The sequence below is a fragment of the Panthera tigris genome, chromosome C1, assembly GCF_018350195.1.
Source record: "Panthera tigris isolate Pti1 chromosome C1, P.tigris_Pti1_mat1.1, whole genome shotgun sequence".
In the NCBI taxonomy this organism is placed as follows: Eukaryota; Metazoa; Chordata; class Mammalia; order Carnivora; family Felidae; genus Panthera; species Panthera tigris.
Window position 1 is genome coordinate 174,390,786 of NC_056667.1, and position 21,312 is coordinate 174,412,097.

The following is a 21,312-nucleotide window of genomic DNA, read 5'->3' on the forward strand; positions in this document are numbered from 1 at the left end:
CTGAAACCTGGGCACCTTGACATGATGCATAGTGTCCCGGGTAAATGACCCTTATCGTAGAACAGGCTGTCAGGAAAAGCAACGTGGGGAAGATTATGGTTTTACTGCCAGTAACAGGTATGTAAGTGTAAATGAAACATGACACTGGATTTTCAGGGATTATGGAAGATTGCCCCCCGGATCATTAGACACCACGTTTGTGACTTCCAAAACTACAGAAGACAAAATTTTAACTAATAGATCCAAATGACCAGTTTGGAAAGAAACTTAAATTTGATATAAGTTATAAAAAGAGAATTTTAAAGTTTTGAGGAATGTGAATTTTGTGTTTGGTTTTCAAAGCCAGAAGGAGACCTATTTTTTTTTTAAGTTTATTTACTTATTTATTATTGAGAGAGGGAGAGAGAGAGAGAGAGAGAGAGAACACAAGTGGGAGAGGGGCAGAAAGAGAAAGGGGGAGACACAGAATCCAAAGTAGGCTCCAGGCTCTGAGCTGACAGCAGAGAGCCCAATGCAGGGTTTGAACTCACAAATCTTGAGATCATGACCTGAGCTGAAGTTGGATTCTTAACCAACTGAGCTGCCCAGACGCCCCAAGATGGAGAACTATATTAACAATATAAATACCTGGTCTTACTCAGCTACATTGAAATTATGAATTCATTTTTCAACCCTATATACAGTTTTTACTAAAAAACAAAAACTAAAAAGAAAACACTACTTATTAACATTCCAGAAAAGCGGTTACAAGAGAAAGTTTAATTACAGCCTGTAGTTTTATATCTTTAGTGTCAGTGTTTAGATACAGCATGCTACAAAACTGAAGGTTTTCTAGTTTAATCTGTATTCCTGAGCAATGATACATCGATTGGTTATAATTGTAATGTATCATTGTCCCATGTATGATGATTCTCAAATACACATCTAGACCTTCATTTCAACATAATTCAGTGACGTAGTTAAGAACTTCTGGGTTGATTTACATCATTATTTTTAGAAACTTGGATTTTTAGAAACTTGGATTTATCTATGCAGATAAATATTTTTCCACAGGGAGTTGGGCTGGCAGGCAAAAAAATGCTTCTTTCACCAGTACCAGTTTAATCTTAATATTGCAGAGACTCTGTTAGCATTTTGCATGGATTTTTCCAGATTACAGAATTACAGAATTACAGAATCCCCTTTTGGAGGGATTAGCAATAATTTTAGCAATGATTTTTATTGATTCTGTGGAAATTCCATTTAGAGTGATGTTTTTAGTGATATCTTTACTGTATACCTAATAAAATTAATCATATCCTTGAATAGTTACCATATAACAAGGTATGCTATTCTCATTGTTTTAAATGTATCATTTCTAAACAGAGGCATCTCTTTGATGCCTGAATAAAGTGTATTTCAGATGCATTTATTTTATATTTATCCCTCAAATTTACATTCCAGGGTCCCCCTGGCCCTCCTGGTCCCCCTGGTACATCCGGTCATCCTGGCTCTCCAGTAAGTATAGCCATTAGTGGTGCTTTCTATTTTCATGCATATTATATAAATCAAGGTAACATAGATCTTGCTGTAATTTCACCATTCCAGCATGCATAGTCACAATTAAGTACAGATATCACATCCAAAAAACTATCATTTCTTCAAAGATGTTGGAATTTCATATTTAATTCCTTTCTACCAATAACTACGAGCAATTAAAACCTTTGTAAAATTAAGCCATAGGCTTTTCAAAGCCAGAAGGAGAATTATATGTTTTTTTTAAGTTTGTTTGTTTGTTTGTTTGTTTATTTTTGAGAGAGAGAGAGAGAGAGATTGAGAGAGAGAGAGAGAAAGCGCACAAGTGGGAAAGGGACAGAGAGAGAGAGAGAGAGAGAGAGAGAGAGAGAGAGAGGGAAACACAGAATCCAAAGTCGTAGGCTTAATGTGCATGTGTTATGGCTCCAAGTTCAAAACAATTCAATTTCAATGGAATGGAGTGGATAGAATGGAATAAATATGCTTTATTCTAATCTGAAAAATTTTGGTTTCAGTATTTATAAAATGGAATAAAATTCACTGACTGCCTACACGAATCCTGATTTCACACTGTCTTCAAGATATAAATGTCTGGTATGAATATTACATTACTTTTAAAATATTTACACATTATTCTACTCATTAGGGTTCTCCAGGATACCAAGGTCCCCCTGGTGAACCTGGGCAAGCTGGTCCTGCAGTAAGTAACAATTATATCTACATTTAAGAAATTGACAATTCTACATAGAAACCAGCTTCACTTTCTGAAACATAATCACTATAATGTCCTATAATGTATAGATTGAATTTAAACTCAAATTTTAAAATAATAACTGATATTTTCTTATGAGAGTTGAACTGGTTTCAAAGATCTTTTGGACTCATTTAATGGTTTAGATTTCTTAAGGATACTTGCTATTTATCTAGGAATTCCCTGGCTAATTAGCCACCACAATAGTTCCCCTCCTAGTGTGGATGCAAATCCTCTATCTCTTAAATATAGATTTAACTGTAGCCACTCAGTTCACCTTAATATCTACTCTTCTGACATATAATTTTTAAAACTTAATTTAAAAGAAATAAACACAATCTAATAGAGCCCTGCGAAAAACCATGCTGTGTAAACAAGCAAGTGAGGTGAAGTTAGTTTAATATTTCAAAATATTTGGAAATACCTAGATATCAAAAATTCAATCTCTTACAAAATGTAAAAGTGCACATTGGTGTATAAATACTTACATGTGATGTAAAATACAGGTATGTGATATTTTTAATTCCTATTAAAAATAAGTTCATTAGAGAGTAAAAACTTGATATAATATAGGTGTAATATTAACTCAATGTGTCATTATCATAATGAAAACTGTTGAGAGAATTTCCTAAAAGGAGGTTCCTTTGAGGAAAACATATAATATATAATCATAAATTGTAACAGAACAACCTACAGATATATTTGTATTTTATTTCCTTATTTTCAGGGCCCCCCAGGACCCCCTGGTGCTATAGGCCCATCTGGTCCTGCTGGAAAAGATGTAAGTTTTTAAAGATTGAATGGGGATATGGCAAAATTCAAGTTGGCATATCATAAGTGGCATATGGTGTGTACTAGGCTCAGAAAAACCTCACTCAAAAAATCATTGCTATCCTAGTGACATTTTAGCTCATATTAATCTTTGAACGTATAGTATTTGTATAGCTATATATACATCATATTTTGAATTCCAAACTAACAGAACCCCTACATGTGCTTCTTCACTGTCAAGAGGACCCATCCAGTGAATATATCACTCAACTGGAGGAGAAACAAGTGTCTTCTCTCTGCCTCTTGTAATGGAGAAACTGATATCAATACTTTATGAACTTGGAAACTTAAAAGCACCTTCAATATTGTGCCATTCTTCCTTTCCCATTTAATTTCCAATCGCAAATTTTTCTCAGTGGATTGAGAGAGAGTCATAATGTTTCAACGAAGAGTAATGCCTGCATTACTCACAAGTTCATATGGAGACGGGAGAAGCCCTCCCCGTTTCTTCTACCAGGAAAGCTGTCCTAACAACATATGCTTAGCTTCACTTTCATGAGTCTTTGGGGAGAAAAAAGCTAAGTAATTGGTTGGCTACTTGGCTACAATGTGTTTACTCTTACACAAGCACCTATGTATTTTTTATTTCTCCACCTAGGGGGAATCAGGAAGACCTGGGCGACCTGGAGAGCGAGGGTTGCCCGGACCTCCAGTAAGTCTTCAGCATCTAAAGAAATAGTTGGAGTAATCACAATGATCTTAGCTTGAAAATTATGATATAATTAAATGGCATTAAACTTAAAAATAGAAGACATCTTACTACTTCATTGTGATTCTATTTGAAAATTCCTTAATAACTTTTCTATTCCTTATTTTTAGGGTATGAAGGGTCCAGCTGGCATGCCTGGATTCCCTGGTATGAAAGGACATAGAGTAAGTAGAGTTTCTAAATTGACTATAAACTGTTTCATTTCGCTGTGTTTACTTGCCTAACCAATTTTATTGGGCAATTGAGTATGTGTCAAATATGTTTGACGACCAGTTGATTAGATTTTGTAAGTCCATCAACTTTGTTGACCAAACCAACTAATTATTTTACAGATAGTAATGGAACCAATTTCAAATGTGTGAAAAGGCTTGGGAAATAAATATTTAATTTTCTTATCATCACTGTCAGAAAAAAATGAAAATATATTATTGAGAACTATATGTTATTCATGGACTTGGTAAATGTAATTTACACTTGAATCAAGCAACTTTATTCTATGCAAGCATTAGGTACATTCAACCAACCGACTCCCAAAAATAACAACTTAATAGAATTAAATCTATGAAGCTGATATTTGCTATAGCTAAGGCAACTTCCTAATTGAACTAAATTGTACTTGCTAATTAGTTCAGATTTTTTATTATAAAATCAATGTCAAATGTCTTCAATCAATTTAAAAGAGCTTTAAATTATTTATGTCAGTGTTGAAAATAGTGCTGAGTGGTAAAAACTAGTTATGAAAAATTCAGTGGTTTTCAACCATTCTGGATAGTTAACAGATCTTAATATTTTTACTACTTTTATACATTTCCTAGGGCTTTGATGGACGAAATGGAGAAAAGGGTGAAACAGGTGCTCCTGGATTAAAGGTAAATCAAAACAAAATCACATTTTCATAAGCAAATTCATTTAAATGTTATAGCTATAATTAAGATTTAGATTTTGGGGTAAACTTTTTCTGAAATTTACCTGAATTTTGTATTTTAGGAGCTGAATAACAGTGACTAGTTCAGATGGTCTGTTCAAGCTTCCATTAAAGCAGATAACTTGCACTGTCTAGATTAGAAATGATTGTGCATCTCTGAGTAACTCACTAATTACTTCTGTTTCATCCTCAAGTTTTCAAAATGCTGACTGGGATTTATGATAAATAAAATGCTAACAAAAGTTTGATACTGCTAAAACATACATCTTTTTCTTAGGTTCTGTAATATTCTTCATAATACTTCATAAAACTATAAATTGCTCTCCCTGTTCTACAAAATGGTAACATATTTTTACATATTTCTAGGGGGAAAATGGCCTGCCTGGTGAAAACGGAGCTCCTGGACCCATGGTAATTGTATTTCTCATGTAATTTTCAGTTTTATTTTCTTAACCTCCATCTAAAACTAAACTCGCCTTACTCCTTCTCCAGCTGTTCTTACACAGGTCAGGTTTAAAGTACCACCATTGTTTCTGTCTTATTCTATAGGGTCCAAGAGGAGCTCCTGGTGAAAGAGGACGGCCAGGACTTCCCGGAGCCGCAGTGAGTATAGCCGCCCACAGTGCACAGTTCCAGCCCAGAGTCACAGATAAGGGTCTCAGCCAAGTTTTCAGGCTGTGACAATCTTCAGGAAAATCTTCTCTAGAAAATAGCACTTAAAGACGCCTCCGTAAAATCTTAGCCTTAATGGTAGGGAAACAAACAAGGGTTTTATAGTTATTCTCTCTTTTGAAAAAAAAAAAATTTAAGGGTTATCTTTGCATATGTTGTTAGAACCGTTAATTCACATTCAGTTCTGGTAAATGCAGAATCCAGTTCTTCCACATCAGATCATCTCTGTATGCATCAGAATTTTAAAAATTTGACTCTAAACATATACAATTGGTAAGCAGATTTGAATACACTGGAGGAAAAGTCAACACAATGGAGTCAGCATTTTAGTCAGAACATTATCTGTGACTAGCTTTTCAGAATTAAGAAGATATTTGAGACAAACTTCTCTTTTTAGGGGGCTCGAGGTAATGATGGTGCTCGCGGAAGTGATGGACAACCAGTAAGTAACTTTTGATCTAACCCTGAGTTGCCTCAGGGTAATGACAGATTACATGGTATGGAATGTTGGAATAATATGAACTGTAGACTCAAAGCTCAACACTGTTTATAAACATTTCACTCAAACTGACACTAACTCCATAAACAAAATCTAGACACAATGTAAAGAGACTGAACCCATAAATAGAATTCTGATACTTTCTATTATACTTGGCCAATTACTAACATCTGTATAGTGCATACAGAGTCAGTTAATAGCCAGTACTGGACATGACAATTAAAAGGGCCCTGCAAAACAGATAATAATGTTACCTCTATTTTATAAACAAGAGGACGAGAGCCGAGGGCTAAGAAAATTGCACAAAGTCACAGAATTTGTGGCAGAAAGATTTTACTCTCTAGTTTACCACATTGTTTCTCCACATCATATTCATCCAAGGTGACAAATACTATTTTGTCTGCATAATTGTCTTTTGTACTGTGTATGTGCTAACTTATTACGTACTAGTTGCTATAGTGTTAGATTTTGTTTACTCAAGAGCTCTTGAAATTGTATTTAATTTTTTTCAGGGTCCCCCTGGTCCCCCTGGAACTGCAGGATTCCCTGGTTCCCCTGGTGCTAAGGTAAACATGCATTTCTATAATAGAATATAAAATAGATCTTGGAGAGGACAACAGAAAATCATTGGATTGCTTCTTGAAAATAATATTTTCTTTGTTACCCATCAAGTAGATATATTTTTACCGATTCAGCTTTTTAAAGCCTTATGTTTTTATTCCAAAAAGGGTTATCCCTGGCATTCAACTATTCTGATATTTCTTTTCTCTTTCCCCAGCCTCTTTCTAGAAAGCAGATAACATAGTCACACACATAGTTACCATTTTTCTCCGCCTTTGTGATTCAGGATTCTTTGCTTGTGATAAAGTGTATTGTCCTGCTATCCCAGCCTTTGGGAGATGGGTTTGAACTAGCTTAGTGATTAGAAATGGCAAGAGAAAATGACTACTCAGGGTTTATCCCCTAGGGTGAAGTTGGACCTGCAGGATCTCCTGGTTCAAGTGGCTCCCCTGGACAAAGAGGAGAACCAGGACCTCAGGGACATGCTGGTGCTCCAGGTCCTCCTGTAAGTAACAAATACAGCCATTGTGAAGAGTTGCTACACTCGTTTCATGGAACCATATGTTTTAATGTTGCTATCAATTAAAGTATTTTTTTGAGAAAAAATGTTGCTTCGTCCTCTGAAATGACTTTACTCTGATAAATACTGATTGGATTAGTGCTAAAAATCATGTCTTTTGAGGTTTAAGCTCTTCTAGAATTTATGAATTATCTGTTTATACGACTAAGTGAAGTTGAGGGTGTCGAGTTATCAGATACTTCAAAGAATGTGCCCCAACTAATCACCAATTACAGAACTTCAGAGAAGAAACAGTATTAAAAACCGCTTCTATATATTATTTAGACCATATACATATGATCTTTATATTCTATAAATATAATATCTCTATATTCTATATATTATTTAGACCATATACATATGATCTTTAATTTATTCAGATTATGATAATTCTTTTGCCTACATTTTATGTGTTGTGCTGTAGTTGGAGGAATCATGAGGAATCACCGAGTCTCTATAAAGCACAACACCCATCCATATATTTACTTTACAAATGTATATTCACTATTTGCATTATTTTTAATATGCTCTTTTTCCCCTCCAGGGCCCTCCTGGGACCAATGGTAGTCCTGGCGGTAAAGGCGAAATGGTAAGGTGCCCTCACCCCTCACTCTCATTTCATCCACACACATTATTGGCCTCCCTTGCATTTTGCATGACAAGACATTTGCGATGTTTAAGTTGGCTATTCAGAAAAGAAAGTTCAAGTTTGACTAATATTAGTGTCCCTCGGCTATTTTTAGGGTCCTGCTGGCATCCCTGGAGCTCCCGGACTGATAGGAGCCCGGGGTCCTCCTGGACCATCTGGAACCAATGGTGCTCCTGGACAGCGAGGTGCTGCAGTAAGTTGCCTTTTTTTCCTTCATTGCCTGACCGGTGTGGTTTAACTCCCCCAACAAAAATACAAACAGCAGACTTTTTGTACTTGTTCAGCTGAATTTATGTTGGTTTCACCCCGGTTTTATACTTGGATCAGCCGTTGCTGCTGCTGACTTTGTTGGTCTACTCTCCCTGTTTTTACACCAAGATTTTGTTTCACTAGGGTGAACCTGGTAAAAACGGTGCCAAAGGAGAGCCAGGGCCACGTGGTGAACGTGTAAGTATTCCCCCAACGGAACTGGTTATTTCTTACTTCGGATGAAAATCGAGCAACCAAATTATCCCTTTGGTGATACCCCTTCATAGGGTGAAGCTGGTTCTCCAGGTATCCCAGGGCCTAAAGGTGAAGACGGCAAAGATGGTTCGCCTGGAGAACCTGGTGCAAATGGACTTCCGGGAGCTGCAGGAGAAAGGGTATGTTTCCCAGGAACATCTAAAAGGAGAACAACATCACTATCATCCACATAGAATTTCACCTTCATGGTGAGACGACCGTGATGTTTCTTGAGTACTCTATCTCAAATACTGGTTTTGAAGCATTGTGTAATATGGGAAGATATCGCTACTCAAAAACTGTGAAAAATTGTTAATGCTTTGGGCTGAAACATTTGCCTGTCACTATTTCCAGGGTGCTCCTGGGTTCCGAGGACCTGCTGGAGCAAACGGCCTTCCAGGAGAAAAGGTAGATAATTTATTTTCTATCTTGTAAGGGCTGCTACTGCAAATAGTTACATTCTTCCGTACAGTTCCCCATTAACTGAAACCTGAATATCTGAAAGAAATATATTGGAGTTTAAAAATAATAAAAATTCCCAATATAAAACAATGATTCCAGCCCGGCTCAGCCATTCTCCTAGCTTTGTAACTAAAGCAAATCACTTAACTTCTATGAGAATTCTTGAGGTTATCTGAGAATCATTTATTTCAGTATGATTGCAAGAGTAAGATAAATTAAAATGCCTGAAAGTCCTTTGAAAACCCTAGAGTGCTATGCAAATATGACTTTACAACATCAAAGATATTTGACTTTATATGCACAGAAATATGTTGCTATGCCCACTGAATATTGCTGGCATGTGATGTGCATCAAAGTTGCCTCCAAATATTCCCAATATGATCATCCAAGCTAATAGATAACAGTGATTTTATACAGGGCATGTAAGCAGCATACCAACTCTCTTTAAGAGACAAAAGGAAGTGTTCTAGTTATAACACCTGAATATGGTCAATGTCCAGGTCAATAAAAGTTCTTTTACATATTTGCTGATTTATCTCACCTCTTAGGGCCCCGCTGGGGAGCGTGGTGGTCCAGGCCCTGCAGGGCCCAGAGGAGCTCCTGGAGAACCTGGCCGAGATGGTGTCCCTGGAGGTCCAGGAATAAGGGTACAGAGAAACACTCATTTGATTGACACAGCCATTTAGTAAGAAGAAAGGCAAATAAAGGATTAAAGGCAAATCAAAGCAAACTATACTTTTATAGCCTCAAAACAAAACAAAATACTCTTAAGATAACTTAAGGTTAGAATTGATGGAAGAAAAACGGAAAATAGAACACTTGACTGAGACACTTTATAGGCAGAAAAATGTGTGCGAATAAAAGGCTGCACATGAAATCTCAGAATTTTACAGATGGTTATATACATTTTTTAATTATCCTTTTTAAATCACCTGACTGGCTGACTTCTTCAATTTAGGGCATGCCTGGAAGCCCAGGAGGACCAGGCAGTGATGGGAAACCAGGACCTCCCGTATGTACATTTTGACATCTCGTTTTATAAGCCCAGTGAATAATGGAATGCACAGTTTGGCCTAGCCTTGATGTATATTGTATAGCCTTTATATGTATATTGTATATTTTGATGAGATCTTTATCAAACCTCTATTAATGTAATTTTTTTCTCATTAGGGAAGTCAAGGAGAAAGTGGCCGCCCAGGTCCTCCAGGCCCATCTGGTCCCCGAGGTCAGCCTGGCGTCATGGGTTTCCCTGGTCCTAAAGGAAATGATGTGAGTTCCTTCCTTTATTTCTTCAATAAATATTTGACAGAAGGCTTTTACTTTCCATATGGGAGTGTGGAGATGGCCAAAATGTGATCTTCACTTCAAAGCACAGAAGAATATATGAAAATCAAAATACCATGTGAGACAGGGAGTTTTGTGGGGTTTTCTTTCTTTCTTTCTTTCTTTCTTTCTTTCTTTCTTTCGGGGGGGAGGGGGTTCTGGGGGAAGAGTGGCAAATTTATGGAAATCGAGTTCTGGAAAGTTGTTTTTGGTTATGGATGTATGTATGTGTGTGTGGAAGAGGCAGATCGAAAATAAAAGGGAACAAGACAATGAATGATTTCTTTTTGGGAATTAGTAACACCTGGCCACTTCTTTAGGGTGCACCAGGCAAGAATGGAGAACGAGGTGGTCCTGGAGGTCCTGGCCCTCAGGTATGTAGCTTTCATTAACTTCTTTCCAACTTTCTATCGATGCATTCATTTCCAACCTATGAGTTCTATTATCTCTGTGACCTCTTCCCTAACTGCTTGATTTTTTAGGGTCCTGCTGGGAAAAATGGTGAAACTGGACCTCAAGGCCCCCCAGGACCTACCGTAAGTTCACTCGCAGAAGGTGAAGGAAGTGAGTGGGAGTGGGGCGGGAAAAAGACCGCGGGAATTGTATAATCTTTGACACTAACTACATCACTCTAGTTCACCAGAGCAGTTATGAAGTTTGGTTACTTAACTAGCTGAATGCTGAGGGACTAGAAGTAAAGATTAGATTACATGTCTCCTTTGCATCAGTTCCGCAGAGCAGACTCTGGCCTGCTTCCCTCCATTAAGTTTTAAATTAAGTAATGAGCCTGTTGAAAGGAAAACTGTGTCTGCTAAATATGAAAGGATATTTTGTAATAGAACTTCTCATTGTATCTTTCTACATTAGGGGCCAGCTGGTGACAAAGGAGATGTAGGACCCCCTGGTCCACAAGGATTACAAGTAAGAACTTGTTATTTTAATATCACTCGGCTCCTGCTTTAACCAGACAATTCAGTACTTTCCCTTGAGAGCTATATCTTTGTTGAGCTAAGTGAATTATTTTTTTGTGACACTACTAGATTGTAATACATCTGAAGATGTGTGGGTCTGTTTTCCACCTTGAAATAAAATGACAGCCAATGTTAATAGACAGGCAAAACTTCCATGTCTATTCCAGAATTAATTTTTTTTAACTAAGAATGCATAATTCTTTTTTTAAATATTTTTTTAATGTTTACTTATTTTTGAGAGAGAGAGAGACAGAGTGTGACGGGAGAGGGGCAGAGAGAGAGGCAGACACAGAATCTGAAGCAGGCTTCAGGCTCTGAGCTGTCAGCACAGAGCCCGACGCAGGGCTCGAACTCACAAACCACAGGATCATGACCTGAGCCAAAGTCAGATGCTTAACTGACTGAGCCACCCAGGTGCCCCTAAGTATGCATAATTCTTTATGCTTATACTTAATTTTATCATAATTTAAGTTCACATAGCTAAATCTATTTCACCATACTCATTAATTCATTTTTATATGCAGGGAAAAATTAGAGGGAGATAAACATAAGTTTGGAAGATATGATTGTCACATCTCTGCCATTGAATTTTGAGAGCCACAAATATCCTAGCCTTAAAAAGATTGCTAAAACCATTTTGAATACCTTGCAGAAGCATACATATGAGAAGCTTTTCTGTAAGCAGTGTTTGAAGTGATTACACAATACAAATATGATCCCTTGTAGGGCTTACCTGGAACCAGTGGACCTCCAGGAGAAAATGGAAAACCTGGAGAACCAGTAAGTTGCATGCCTTTTTTTCAAAACTCAGAAACCAAAAGAATAAATCATAATCATTTATCAGTTATTAACTTTTGCGTTTTCTCATGCCACAGTTTCTGAGTTTTAACATTAAGCTTTTAAATATTCATTAACAAAACAAACAAAAATTACTTAATCATAGCTATCACATGGAAAGTTTCAATTTTACCATAAAATAAAAGAAAGACTACATAGCTCAAGATTTAACAAATTGTACAAAATGCAAACAAATCAAATGTGTACTTTACTTACATTCGTGTAACATGCATTCTGATATAGGCCTAATCATATAATGCCAATCTTCTAGGGTCCAAAGGGTGAAGCTGGTTCACCTGGAACTCCAGGAGGCAAGGTAAATATCTCTATTTACTTTCTAATTTCGTCAGCCTGTTATAGAGCAATTGATTAGTGATTCATTTTTAGTATATCAAACGAAATGGTCTTTTTTTTTTAGAAGCACAACATTGCAAATATTTGGTGAATACATTCTGGGTAACTCAAGGCATTTCTAGTATATTAGATTTGCTTCATCTGGAAAATCAAATTTTCTGACATGAATAAATGCTATAGAAGCAACTAAGGGCCTGAAATTGCAAAAGAAAAATCTTTCCAGTGCATTGATTCTGCAGAGGAAAACTGTTTTGGTAGAAAAACTTTATTAAATATTCGCCCTTGTGAATAAAATAATAACATTTTCAGAGCAAGCTCATCAGATCAGGAATCAAAGTTACCTCATTGACACAGACTCTTTTTTGGTTTCCATTTCTCATTCAGTTGATCAAATGTCTTTTTGTAACTATAAAAATTTCCATATTGTTCAAAAATATACAGTAAGAAGCGAGTGGTGTGCATCAGAATAATACAATTCAGGGTGGTTTGGTTTTGTTTTTAGCATTGGGTTTTCTTTTTTTTTTTTTTAATTTTTTTTTAACGTTTATTTATTTTTGAGACAGAGAGAGACAGAGCATGAACGGGGGAGGGTCACAGAGAGAGGGAGACACAGAATCTGAAACAGGCTCCAGGCTCCGAGCTGTCAGCACAGAGCCCGACGCGGGGCTCGAACTCACGGACCGTGAGATCATGACCTGAGCCGAAGTCAGATGCTTAACCGACCGAGCCACCCAGGCGCCCCAACATTGGGCTTTCTAACAGAGCTATTCCATTTTCCTCCCACAGGGTGATTCCGGTGCCCCCGGTGAACGTGGGCCCCCTGGAGCCTTGGGGCCCACTGGACCAAGAGGTGGAGCTGGCCCCCCTGGTCCCGAAGGAGGAAAGGTAACTCTACATCGTTCATTTTACCTAGATTTCACAAAATGCACTCCATCTCCTTCTTCTGGTTTACTATTTGTCCCTTAATTTCAGGGGCCTGCTGGTCCCCCTGGGCCAGCTGGCGCTGCTGGGACTCCTGGTCTGCAAGGGATGCCTGGAGAAAGAGGAGGTCCTGGAGGCCCTGGTCCCAAGGGTGACAAGGTACCGACATATCTGCTGTTAATTATGTCATGAAACAGACTTCATAGTTTGAAGGAAAGAAACATTGTTGTAAAGTAACCTCTTTTCAAAACTAATGTTACCGTTTTAATAGTAAATGAAAATTGAGATGTATTGCCAGGGCAACTATTAATCGGAACACCTACTATACATCACAGCAGAACTTAAGGGTTGGTCTTCTTCTTGAAAGATTTTCATTAAGGATGCTTCTAATGGGATGACATTGGCTTTTATTTGACAGGGTGAACCAGGCAGTTCAGGTGCTGATGGTGCTCCAGGGAAAGATGGTCCAAGGGTGAGTATTCGCACTGGGGAAAAATAAGACTTACCCGTATGTGACAAGGAATAGTTCTTCTCCTCAACCTATATTTGCTCTAAGAACTCATCATGATAACTTATATCATGTTTTGCCATTTTCTGGCCATTAGGAAGGCCCAAATGACTGTTAAAATTCCTGATTTATATCTATCATTAGCTGATAGTTCAATAGTGACCTGAGAATAGAAAAATCTCAAAATTGTGATAAAGGTTACTTACAAACTAAAGTCGTAGTGACTCACTAAAATCCAAGATAATCAATACTGCTCATGATTTTATGAAAATTATAATTCTGTGGTATAGTCATACCATGGAATACTACTTAGCAATGAAAAGGAATGAACTAGTCATCCATGCAACAACTTATACAGACCTCAAGGACACCATGGTGAGTGAAAAAAAGTCAACCTCAAATGGATACACGCTGTGTGATTCCATCCATGTAACACTTATGAAATAACATAATTAGTGATTGCCAGCAGTTAAGAATAGGGGAGAGGAAGATGGGTGTGACTAAAAGAGGTGATGTGAGGGAGTTTTGCAGTGATGGTACGTTTGAGTATCTTGATTATGGTGGTAGTCGTATAAGGCTGCACTTCATAAAGTTGTGTAGAGCTTAGGCACACCCACCCTCACAAGTGAGTGCATATAAAACTACTGAAACCTGGAGGCGCCTGGGTGGCTCAGCCAGTTGAGCGTCCGACTTCAGCTCAGGTCATGATCTCACCACTTGTGGGTTCAAGCCCTGCATCAGGCTCTGTGCTGACAGCTCAGAGCCTGGAGCCTGCTTCAGATTCTGTGTCCCGCTCTCTCTCTGCCCCTCCCTCGCTCATGATCTGTCTCTCTCTCTCACACAAATAAATAAAACATTAAAAAAAAAAACTGCTGAAACCTGAATAAGCTCTATAGATCATACCAACATCAGTTTCTTGGTTTTGATATTGTATGATGATTGTGTAAGATGTTAACATTGAGGGATGCTGGGAGACAGGTGCACAGGATTTTCCTGTAAATTCTTTTGCAACCTCCCAGGAATCTATAACTACTTCAAAATAGGGGTTAAAAACAAACAAAATGAAAAAAAGTCACCATCAATTATATTCACATTAGCAAACACATTGTAGAAGACTGCAGCAAATAAGCACAATAATTAAGTCATTACATAGATGTTACATTTACTATGGTTGCCTTAAAGAAGTTCATAAAAATTTCACTTTTAATAGACTTGGGTAAACCATCATCCAATTAAGAAAAAACTAGTATCTCATTTATGTAACATGAGTAAAAACTTCAATATTTGAAAATGTCAATCTGAAAACTTTAATATGTGTATTTATACTCTGAGTAGTTAAATTAAACATTTTGGATTATCAAGCAGTTGTATAAGGCCATGTACCTTAATTTTAAAAAGAGATTACTGTAAGATCTTACAGCACATCATTTATCTTCTGCAGTGGAAAGAAAAATGAATCAATAAATGGTCACTGAATCTTATAGTCTTTTAGAGGCATCTCCAGAGAATCTTATATTTATTAAGGTCTGCAGTATTTACACTCCAAGTGAAGCATATCATTGGAGTCATAAAAAAAGTCCTACTACCTAGTTCAGTAGATGAATGTTATGTCTATATTCTCTCTGTTTGATTAACAGGAAAAAGGATGCTTTTTCTCTTTAAAATTAAAAATGTATTTCTATTTTCTCCAGGGTCCTACTGGTCCCATTGGTCCTCCTGGCCCAGCTGGCCAGCCTGGAGATAAGGTAACACTTAATACTTCCTATAAACAAAAAGAAAATATCCTTGGCTTTTTGGATGCAAGGCAATATTTTTTTCCTCTTGTTTTCAGGGTGAAGGTGGTGCCCCTGGACTTCCGGGTATAGCTGGTCCTCGTGGTGGCCCTGTAAGTGTTAAAGACATCTTCAGTGTGCTTGTTAACCCCACACGGGCAGGCAGCTATGTGGGCTTGCTTCTTTGGCAATTCTGCCCCGGGCCCCTGAATCTCCACGGTGGATACCGTTTTCTTAGGAATCATACGACATGCCAAGGAAGGCCAAAGTCCTTAAATCCAAAATTCACAAGAGACAGTTTTAAATCACACTTTCTCTCCGAAATAATTCTGGAAAAAATATAAAAAAACTCACAAGTAATATACATTTGTAAATAAGTATTTCTCAAGCCTACAGGATTGTTGCCTGAGGCACCTTCTAGATCTAAAATTCTCTACCTTCAGAGTTGGCAACTCAGGACAGATATATACTAAATGGTTTTAATTAATTAATCGATTTATCAATTAACTCTTTTACTACATTTTCAAATACTTCCATTGTTTAGAAGTTCTGTGATTACACTTCAAAATTCTCAAATTATTTTTCTTGCAAATAGTAGAACAATCAGAGGCGGAAAGAATCCAAGGTTTTGGTGTTGTCCACTCCTAATGTTGTTGAGAAATGGAAAAGTCTTCACAAGTTAAACCATATCAGCTAGCTTGGCATACTTTCTGCTTGAAGGAAAGATAAGATGATACAGAGGGTGATATATCATTGCCCCTTTGGAAAGATGTCTTCACTGTGACCAATGAGAATATTTTTCACTTCAGGGTGAGAGAGGTGAACATGGGCCTCCAGGACCTGCTGGCTTCCCTGGTGCTCCTGTAAGTATGAACACATGTGAGTCACACAGCCCAGAATCACTCTCTTGCTGGAAAACACACGTTTGAATCTGGATTCTAGTCAAGCCTCAGCTGGTCCTTCCCTATAGCGTTATTTTGCCCACCTTTTTGTTTTTTACTTCATTCATACTCTTTAAAAGATGGAGATAAAAATACCTTCCGTCCCTTTATGCCCCATCAAGGAGGCTCCCAAGATACCCTAGATTTTAAAACACTCTGAAAATTTTTAAAGTTATTCTATTATAAAATGATACTAATTAAAATTCGCTCTAAACCTTATCTTTCTCAAATGAATTTATGGGTGCTTATTTATAAAGCATAATCCTTGGAAAGACTTTCTCCCTAGGACAAATAACATACACCTTAACATTTTCCTGATACTTTTATCATGGAAGTATTTTGATCGGCTTTGTTTTGCCATGTCTTCAAAAAACCTTCTCTTCCAATTCTATTTCACCATCTCTTCCAATTCTATTTTCTGACGAAAGAGTATGATAAGCCAAGTGTATTGTGAAGGGTGTCAGCTCACAAGTGCTTGTCATTTCTGAATGCAGGGACAGAATGGTGAGCCCGGTGCCAAAGGAGAAAGAGGTGCTCCTGGTGAGAAAGGTGAAGGCGGCCCCCCTGGAGTCGCAGGACCCCCCGGAGGTTCTGGGCCCGCTGTGAGTATTCTCCTTCAGTGAGCTTTTGAATAGAAAGCCCTCGGGTTCCTGGATAGTCTAATACTTCGTACTGAGGGAGATTCTCATGGTGACAAGCTTAGAGTCTTCCTTGGAATATAGTTCGGAGTTTGAAGCTTGGCTCCAACAGTCTCAATCAAGTTGCTTTAACCACCTCGTGGTTACTGTCTTGCTGATTTGCGTTTGTTTGTTCATTTGTAGGTCTGCTGTAGCTTTTCCCCCCAGTTTTATTTAGATATAATTGACAAATAGCAGTGGGCCAGTTTAAGGTGTACCACACAATGATTTGATACGGGTTCACACTGCAAAATGATTATCATTATAAGTAGAGTTAGTGTTTTTCAAAGACCTAATGCTTCTGTGAAATTTTGATTTTGGTGCTATTCTGATAAACCGTGTCTACCTCTATTCCATATAGGGTCCCCCTGGTCCCCAGGGTGTCAAAGGTGAACGTGGCAGTCCTGGTGGTCCCGTAAGTATTGATTCTCTTAAACTGGTATTCTCTAAACTCTTATTGAAAAGCAAGAATTAATATCAATCTGTATAAAAACTGCTTTGAAAGCACTAGATCCCTGTAGAGGGTGTAAAAACTATAATGCAGAACCTAGCACGTTTCTCACACTTGATATTTGTTTTTAGCAGTTTGTTAGTCATTCTCCTTACCTTCTGAAATTCACAAACATATTCTCATTTCCCAGGGTGCTGCTGGCTTCCCCGGCGGTCGTGGTCCTCCTGGTCCTCCTGGTAATAATGTAAGTATTTTTAAAAATATTTTTTCTTTATTCCATGAAGAACATTCATATATGCCCAAAATGAGAAACCTACCCCTTGCGACTTTTCTGTATTAAGTCCCATATAAAATGTGAGAGGGAAGACAAATCCACTTTTTCATTAGAAAATACTCAAGTTTCAAAATTTTCTTTGTAGGGGAACCCAGGCCCCCCAGGCCCCACCGGTGCTCCAGGCAAGGATGGGCCCCCTGGTCCACCTGGTAGCAATGGTGCTCCTGGAAGCCCTGGAGTGTCTGGACCCAAAGGTGATGCTGGCCAGCCTGGTGAGAAGGGATCTCCTGGCGCCCAGGGCCCCCCGGTGAGTGGTTTCGTTGCTTTCTTGATTGAAAATACCGTTTTCTTTGTAATGACGAATGCAGTAGAGGAAAACATAGTCACACAAAGAACTAAGGCTTTATTATTTGCTCAACAGGGAGCTCCAGGCCCACTTGGCATTGCCGGGATTACGGGAGCGAGGGGTCTTGCAGGACCACCAGGCATACCAGGTCCCAGGGGAAACCCAGGCCCGCAGGGCGTCAAGGTGAGTGTGGCCATCTCTCACGCGACTCTGGTTTCCTTTGGTAGGCTTTGGAGATCACTTAACCATAATAAGTATGTAATGAGCAAATTTTCCTCTCATAGAAGCAAATTCTTGATCTTTTCGTATTATTAAAAGGCTGCAGAACACAAAAACAACACACATCATAGGGCAGCCTTGAACATAAACACAAATAAGTTGATATCACAGAAAATATCTTGCCATCTTAAATACTTCTGGTAGATTTGTGAGCATTCTTTCATTTGCTGTCAGTTTTGAAGAGGGAAATAGTTTATAGATCTATGAAAGCCTTTAATTAATACCATTTTTCCATCAGCTCAATTTATTTTGCACTCCTAGTGCTTAGCATCTTAAGTACCCATTTAAAAAATGGGGTAATATAATTCAGTATTATTAGGGCTCACATTTTGACACTTTGAGTACCTCTTTAAGTAAAATGTCATATAATATTGTAATGAAGTTCAGATATAACATTTAAGCAATTCAATTTATAAGAACATATCTGATAAATGTATATTCTTTAGATAGAGCAAATGTCGAAAATAACCTAATTCTAATGGTTGTTATAAACCTATAATTTCATGATGGTTAATCATTATTTTTTCTTACAATGGTTATGTCTATTTATACATCTCATATTAGGATGTATTCTGAATAATATAACCATGTAATTACTTAGCTGTTTGGTATCCAGAGTCACTGGGCAATGTGGAAAATGCAGGAAACTTGCTTCCCCACGGCTTTCCCTCAATGGTGGGGATAGTTTTAGGTAAAAATTCAATAGAATTTTAATAAAACAAAGTTTTTCCTTGAAAAATAAGGACATCTCATAACATTATATTGATTGATTGCTTAGGTAAAATAGGAAAACAAAATGTCTTTGATTTCTTTGTGCACAGGGTGAAAGTGGGAAACCAGGAACTCCTGGTCACAATGGAGAACGTGGTGCTCCTGGACCCCAGGGTCTTCCTGGTCTGGCTGGTACAGCTGGTGAACCTGGAAGGGATGTAAGTGCTAACTCTTAGTAAATATCCAATTATCCAGATAGTATTTGGCAATCTATTTAAGCAAGGGTCGAATTGTGCCTTAAGGTCTAAGAGTGTAAATATTGCCAAATTCCAGAGTTCTCCTTTCCTTAATAACAATATAACCTTTCTATTACAATTTACAATAATCTTAAATGCTCATGTTCATTAATATTTACCTGATGAATGATCATTAATGTAGAAGCATATGAATGCTAGCTAAATAAAGAAACAAGCCGAGGATGGGGAGAGAGACCCCAATTTACAGCATCCCTCCTGTGTGAAAACGTGCTGCGTGTTATCCGTGATTAAGGTTTTTCTTAAATTGTAGATTTCCATTATCAGCTTAAATTACTATTTCTCAAGCTTTTTAAAAACAATTTATTTTGAGGGAAAGAGAGAGAGAGAGAGAATGTGAGTGAGGAGGGACAGAGAGAGAAAGTGAGAGAGAGAATCCCAAGCAAGCTCTGCACTTGTCAGCTCAGAGCCTGATGCAGGGCTTGAACTCACAAACCATGAGATCATGACCTGAGCTAAAATCAAAAGTCAGGTATTTAACCAACTGAGCCACACAGGCACATCAGCTTCTCAAGCTTTCTCTATTATCTCTTTCCTAGGGATCCCTTTTAGACATTTTTTTCCCCTAATCACTTCTCCCCTTCTCATCTGTGAAATTTTAGTGACATAGGTATACTGCTTATCTATTTACACATTGTGACCCTTTGAAGCGTCACAGCCATTGTAATATCTAAGATTTTTCAGTCCTAAGCAAGAACCAGGTTTAAAACAAAAATTTTTTTAATGTTTATTCAGTCTTGAGAGACAGAGAAAGAAAGAGGGTGAGCGGGGGAGTGGCAGAGAGAGAGGGAGACACAGAATCCGAAGCAAGGTCCAGGCTCTGAGCTGTCAGCACAGAGCTCAGTGTGGGGCTGAACTCATGGACTTTGAGATCATGACCTGAGTCGAAGTGGACCACTTAACCCATTGAGCCACCCAAGCACCCTGCTGGGAACTAGTTTTTATGCTCTCTGGATGCTGTTGCTACCATTGAGAATACATGGCTTGGATAGTATTTGAATGGTTCCAAAGAGTTTGATTTCTTTTCTCCTTTTTTTATTTTTTTTTTTAAATCAGGGAAACCCAGGATCAGATGGTCTGCCAGGCCGAGATGGAGCTCCTGGTGGCAAGGTATAATAAACCCATAACCCAGGTAATCCAAGTTTGTGTACTTAAAGCAATAACTACTGATCATATTTATTTGGGGTCTGTGAATTTGTCCTCAGGGTGACCGTGGAGAGAACGGCTCTCCTGGTCCTCCTGGTGCTCCTGGTCATCCAGGCCCACCTGGCCCCGTCGGTCCGGCTGGAAAGAATGGTGACAGAGGAGAAACCGTGAGTTCTAATGAGCACTCTCTTTCTTTGCTTACCTCCTTTCCTCCAGACCTGCCAACCAAACGACCTACTATCATTCATTTTAGTTTTTATCCTAGTTGTTCCTTAGGTAACTGTAGTAATAAAGGTGTCTGATAAGTTTCTGGCAGTAGTCAATGAGGAATTCATTAGTAAATTCAAAGCAGCTTTAATCAGACCAATTGTATATTCACTGGGTGAATGCAAGGCTGAATTAACAAGCCTTTCTTGGATTTCCTGTTTGGAGCCCTTGGTAAAGACATACATAGGGAAAGCTCTTTGAAGGAGAAAATGGCACTAACTTTCAATGCTAGTGTGCATACTATTCTTCCATCACTGTGAAACTATTCACTTTTAAAGGAAACAAACCTGTATCAATTAATAAACAATTCCCTGTGTGTTTGGTTTTATTTCAGGGCCCTGCTGGTCCTTCTGGGGCTCCAGGTCCTGCTGGCTCCCGAGGTGCCCCTGTGAGTTGTTTTTTTTTTTTTTTTTTTTTTAACTCATTCCACGGTATAAGAAGTGTTCTATTTTCCAGCCTGTTCAGAAAAGGAGATGACAAAACACTCCACTATGGGACAGAATTTTAAGTTTCCTTTCATGATACAGAAAGCAGTTCAGGATCTAAAAGTTTCTTGGAGCCAAGGACTTATATATCAGACACT

The 21,312-nt window shown here is 38.1% G+C and overlaps 1 protein-coding gene across 1 annotated transcript in view; it reads left to right on the forward strand.

Annotated features, from left to right (window-relative positions):
* COL3A1 (collagen type III alpha 1 chain) overlaps positions 1-21,312 on the forward strand; it is a 40,265-nt gene that overhangs the window by 13,815 nt on the left and 5,138 nt on the right. Inside the window, exons 6-44 of the mRNA XM_007094663.3 lie at positions 1,444-1,497; positions 2,162-2,215; positions 2,994-3,047; positions 3,696-3,749; positions 3,917-3,970; positions 4,622-4,675; positions 5,098-5,142; positions 5,281-5,334; positions 5,801-5,845; positions 6,415-6,468; positions 6,870-6,968; positions 7,567-7,611; positions 7,766-7,864; positions 8,065-8,118; positions 8,208-8,315; positions 8,530-8,583; positions 9,186-9,284; positions 9,596-9,649; positions 9,808-9,906; positions 10,281-10,334; positions 10,443-10,496; positions 10,828-10,881; positions 11,658-11,711; positions 12,040-12,084; positions 12,909-13,007; positions 13,095-13,202; positions 13,462-13,515; positions 15,243-15,296; positions 15,383-15,436; positions 16,133-16,186; positions 16,759-16,866; positions 17,303-17,356; positions 17,583-17,636; positions 17,812-17,973; positions 18,088-18,195; positions 19,113-19,220; positions 20,373-20,426; positions 20,522-20,629; positions 21,064-21,117. Of these exons, the coding sequence (XP_007094725.1) occupies positions 1,444-1,497; positions 2,162-2,215; positions 2,994-3,047; positions 3,696-3,749; positions 3,917-3,970; positions 4,622-4,675; positions 5,098-5,142; positions 5,281-5,334; positions 5,801-5,845; positions 6,415-6,468; positions 6,870-6,968; positions 7,567-7,611; positions 7,766-7,864; positions 8,065-8,118; positions 8,208-8,315; positions 8,530-8,583; positions 9,186-9,284; positions 9,596-9,649; positions 9,808-9,906; positions 10,281-10,334; positions 10,443-10,496; positions 10,828-10,881; positions 11,658-11,711; positions 12,040-12,084; positions 12,909-13,007; positions 13,095-13,202; positions 13,462-13,515; positions 15,243-15,296; positions 15,383-15,436; positions 16,133-16,186; positions 16,759-16,866; positions 17,303-17,356; positions 17,583-17,636; positions 17,812-17,973; positions 18,088-18,195; positions 19,113-19,220; positions 20,373-20,426; positions 20,522-20,629; positions 21,064-21,117 (2,727 nt within the window). The remainder of the gene's footprint in view (positions 1-1,443; positions 1,498-2,161; positions 2,216-2,993; positions 3,048-3,695; positions 3,750-3,916; positions 3,971-4,621; positions 4,676-5,097; positions 5,143-5,280; positions 5,335-5,800; positions 5,846-6,414; positions 6,469-6,869; positions 6,969-7,566; positions 7,612-7,765; positions 7,865-8,064; positions 8,119-8,207; positions 8,316-8,529; positions 8,584-9,185; positions 9,285-9,595; positions 9,650-9,807; positions 9,907-10,280; positions 10,335-10,442; positions 10,497-10,827; positions 10,882-11,657; positions 11,712-12,039; positions 12,085-12,908; positions 13,008-13,094; positions 13,203-13,461; positions 13,516-15,242; positions 15,297-15,382; positions 15,437-16,132; positions 16,187-16,758; positions 16,867-17,302; positions 17,357-17,582; positions 17,637-17,811; positions 17,974-18,087; positions 18,196-19,112; positions 19,221-20,372; positions 20,427-20,521; positions 20,630-21,063; positions 21,118-21,312) is intronic.